This window comes from Haplochromis burtoni, unplaced genomic scaffold (genome assembly GCF_018398535.1).
Source record: "Haplochromis burtoni strain Fernald_Lab_line unplaced genomic scaffold, NCSU_Asbu1 Contig_138, whole genome shotgun sequence".
Lineage (NCBI taxonomy): Eukaryota > Metazoa > Chordata > Actinopteri > Cichliformes > Cichlidae > Haplochromis > Haplochromis burtoni.
In genome coordinates, this window is record NW_024582499.1 from 1,279,639 (window position 1) to 1,281,036 (window position 1,398).

Here is a 1,398-nt window from a genome sequence, read left to right on the forward strand (position 1 = left end):
TAACCCTCAACCTGACACTAAAACCACATTTTGAGTCTCAAACATGCCTTCAAACTCGTAGGAATGGGTATTTTGTCCCCGTAAGTGACTGTTGGTCTCCACAATTTTAGTAGCATGCAAATTTTCTGTCCTCACATAGATGTCTAAACATGTACACACACACAGGCTATGGGCTGGTAATGGTTTGGATGCTATTGGGATGAATGTAGATGGACGGATCAATAGATGGATACTTTAATACTTTAATTTCCCTTGTGGCATCAATATTGTGTTACAGCAGCAAGATAAAAATAAAAATAATGGAGTCTACAATAAATAAGCAACATAGTTAAAAATAAAGGTGCCACCTATTAATGAGGGCCTTATACTGTGAGAGAGTGCTACATGGTATTTATATAAAAGTGATAAAAACAGTAAAGAATAGGATCGTCTGACAGGCATTTTCACCTCTCACTAAATCTATTTTCAGCCCTGACTTTTTTTTTAAGCAACTGTAAGTAGATTACAGGTTCATTGTCAGGTTTACCTGATAACTTTTTTTAAATAAAATAAAATAAAAAATAAATTATTTTATTTACAAGAAAAGAAACAGAACAGTAAATCTGATTTTATCTCAGCATCTGTTTCTAAATAAATCTAAATGTTGAAGTCAGTGTATCCAAGTAAGTCACGCTGCCAGATCATTATCTGTTTTTTATGATAATCTGTGAAAAAATAGCCATTTTATTTGTTTTTATTTATAGGAAAAATAAAATATAAAAGTAGTTCTGAGGGAAAACTTATCTTATACTACAATATGTGAGTCCTCCACAAGTCTTCTGATTAAGAAACAGTTTGTGTCTGAATAGTTCGTATAAAGTTTATTTACTGTGAACACCTGTAAGTTCTCACTTAGCACTTTAATTGCACTACAAATGTTTTATATACATTTGCAGTGCATTAAGTGTATTATATAAATAAAATACTTGGTAACAGGTGCACTCTTTTCTTCTGAAGAAATCACGAAGTATTCAGATTACATTGCATTTTTGCAATCCAGTGGTTAAAATGACAGATTACAAAAAAAGAAACAAACATGTATTTGGTTATTAGCAGCTCTCTAGACTAATCTTACACTTCTGCACTTGTCCAACTCTCTGTACTGTGTCTACTGCTCAGATCATCATGTCTCTGGAGGAGGACAGTTCAGGGCAGAAGATGCAGCTGGCCTATCGGTTGCAGCAGGTCGCCGCCTTGGTGGAGAACAAGGTCACGGACCTCTGATGTGTTTTTATCTTAAATGAGGAGAGGAGGATGATGGAGGATGGGGATGAAGAATCATAAGAAACATCTTGACAAAGACTGAAGCAGTGGAAATGACTGGACTGCTGTGGCACTGTGTCTTCCTGCTGTGTGCAT

The 1,398-nt window shown here is 35.3% G+C and overlaps 1 protein-coding gene across 5 annotated transcripts in view; it reads left to right on the top strand.

Annotated features, from left to right (window-relative positions):
• plxnb3 (plexin B3) overlaps positions 1 to 1,398 on the top strand; it is a gene marked incomplete at its 3' end in the record, with an annotated part of 88,624 nt that extends 87,226 nt beyond the window's left edge. For all 5 annotated transcript variants that reach the window (XM_042224455.1, XM_042224459.1, XM_042224458.1 and 2 more), the window contains 1 exon segment: positions 1,159 to 1,398. In XM_042224455.1, the coding sequence (XP_042080389.1) occupies positions 1,159 to 1,263 (105 nt within the window).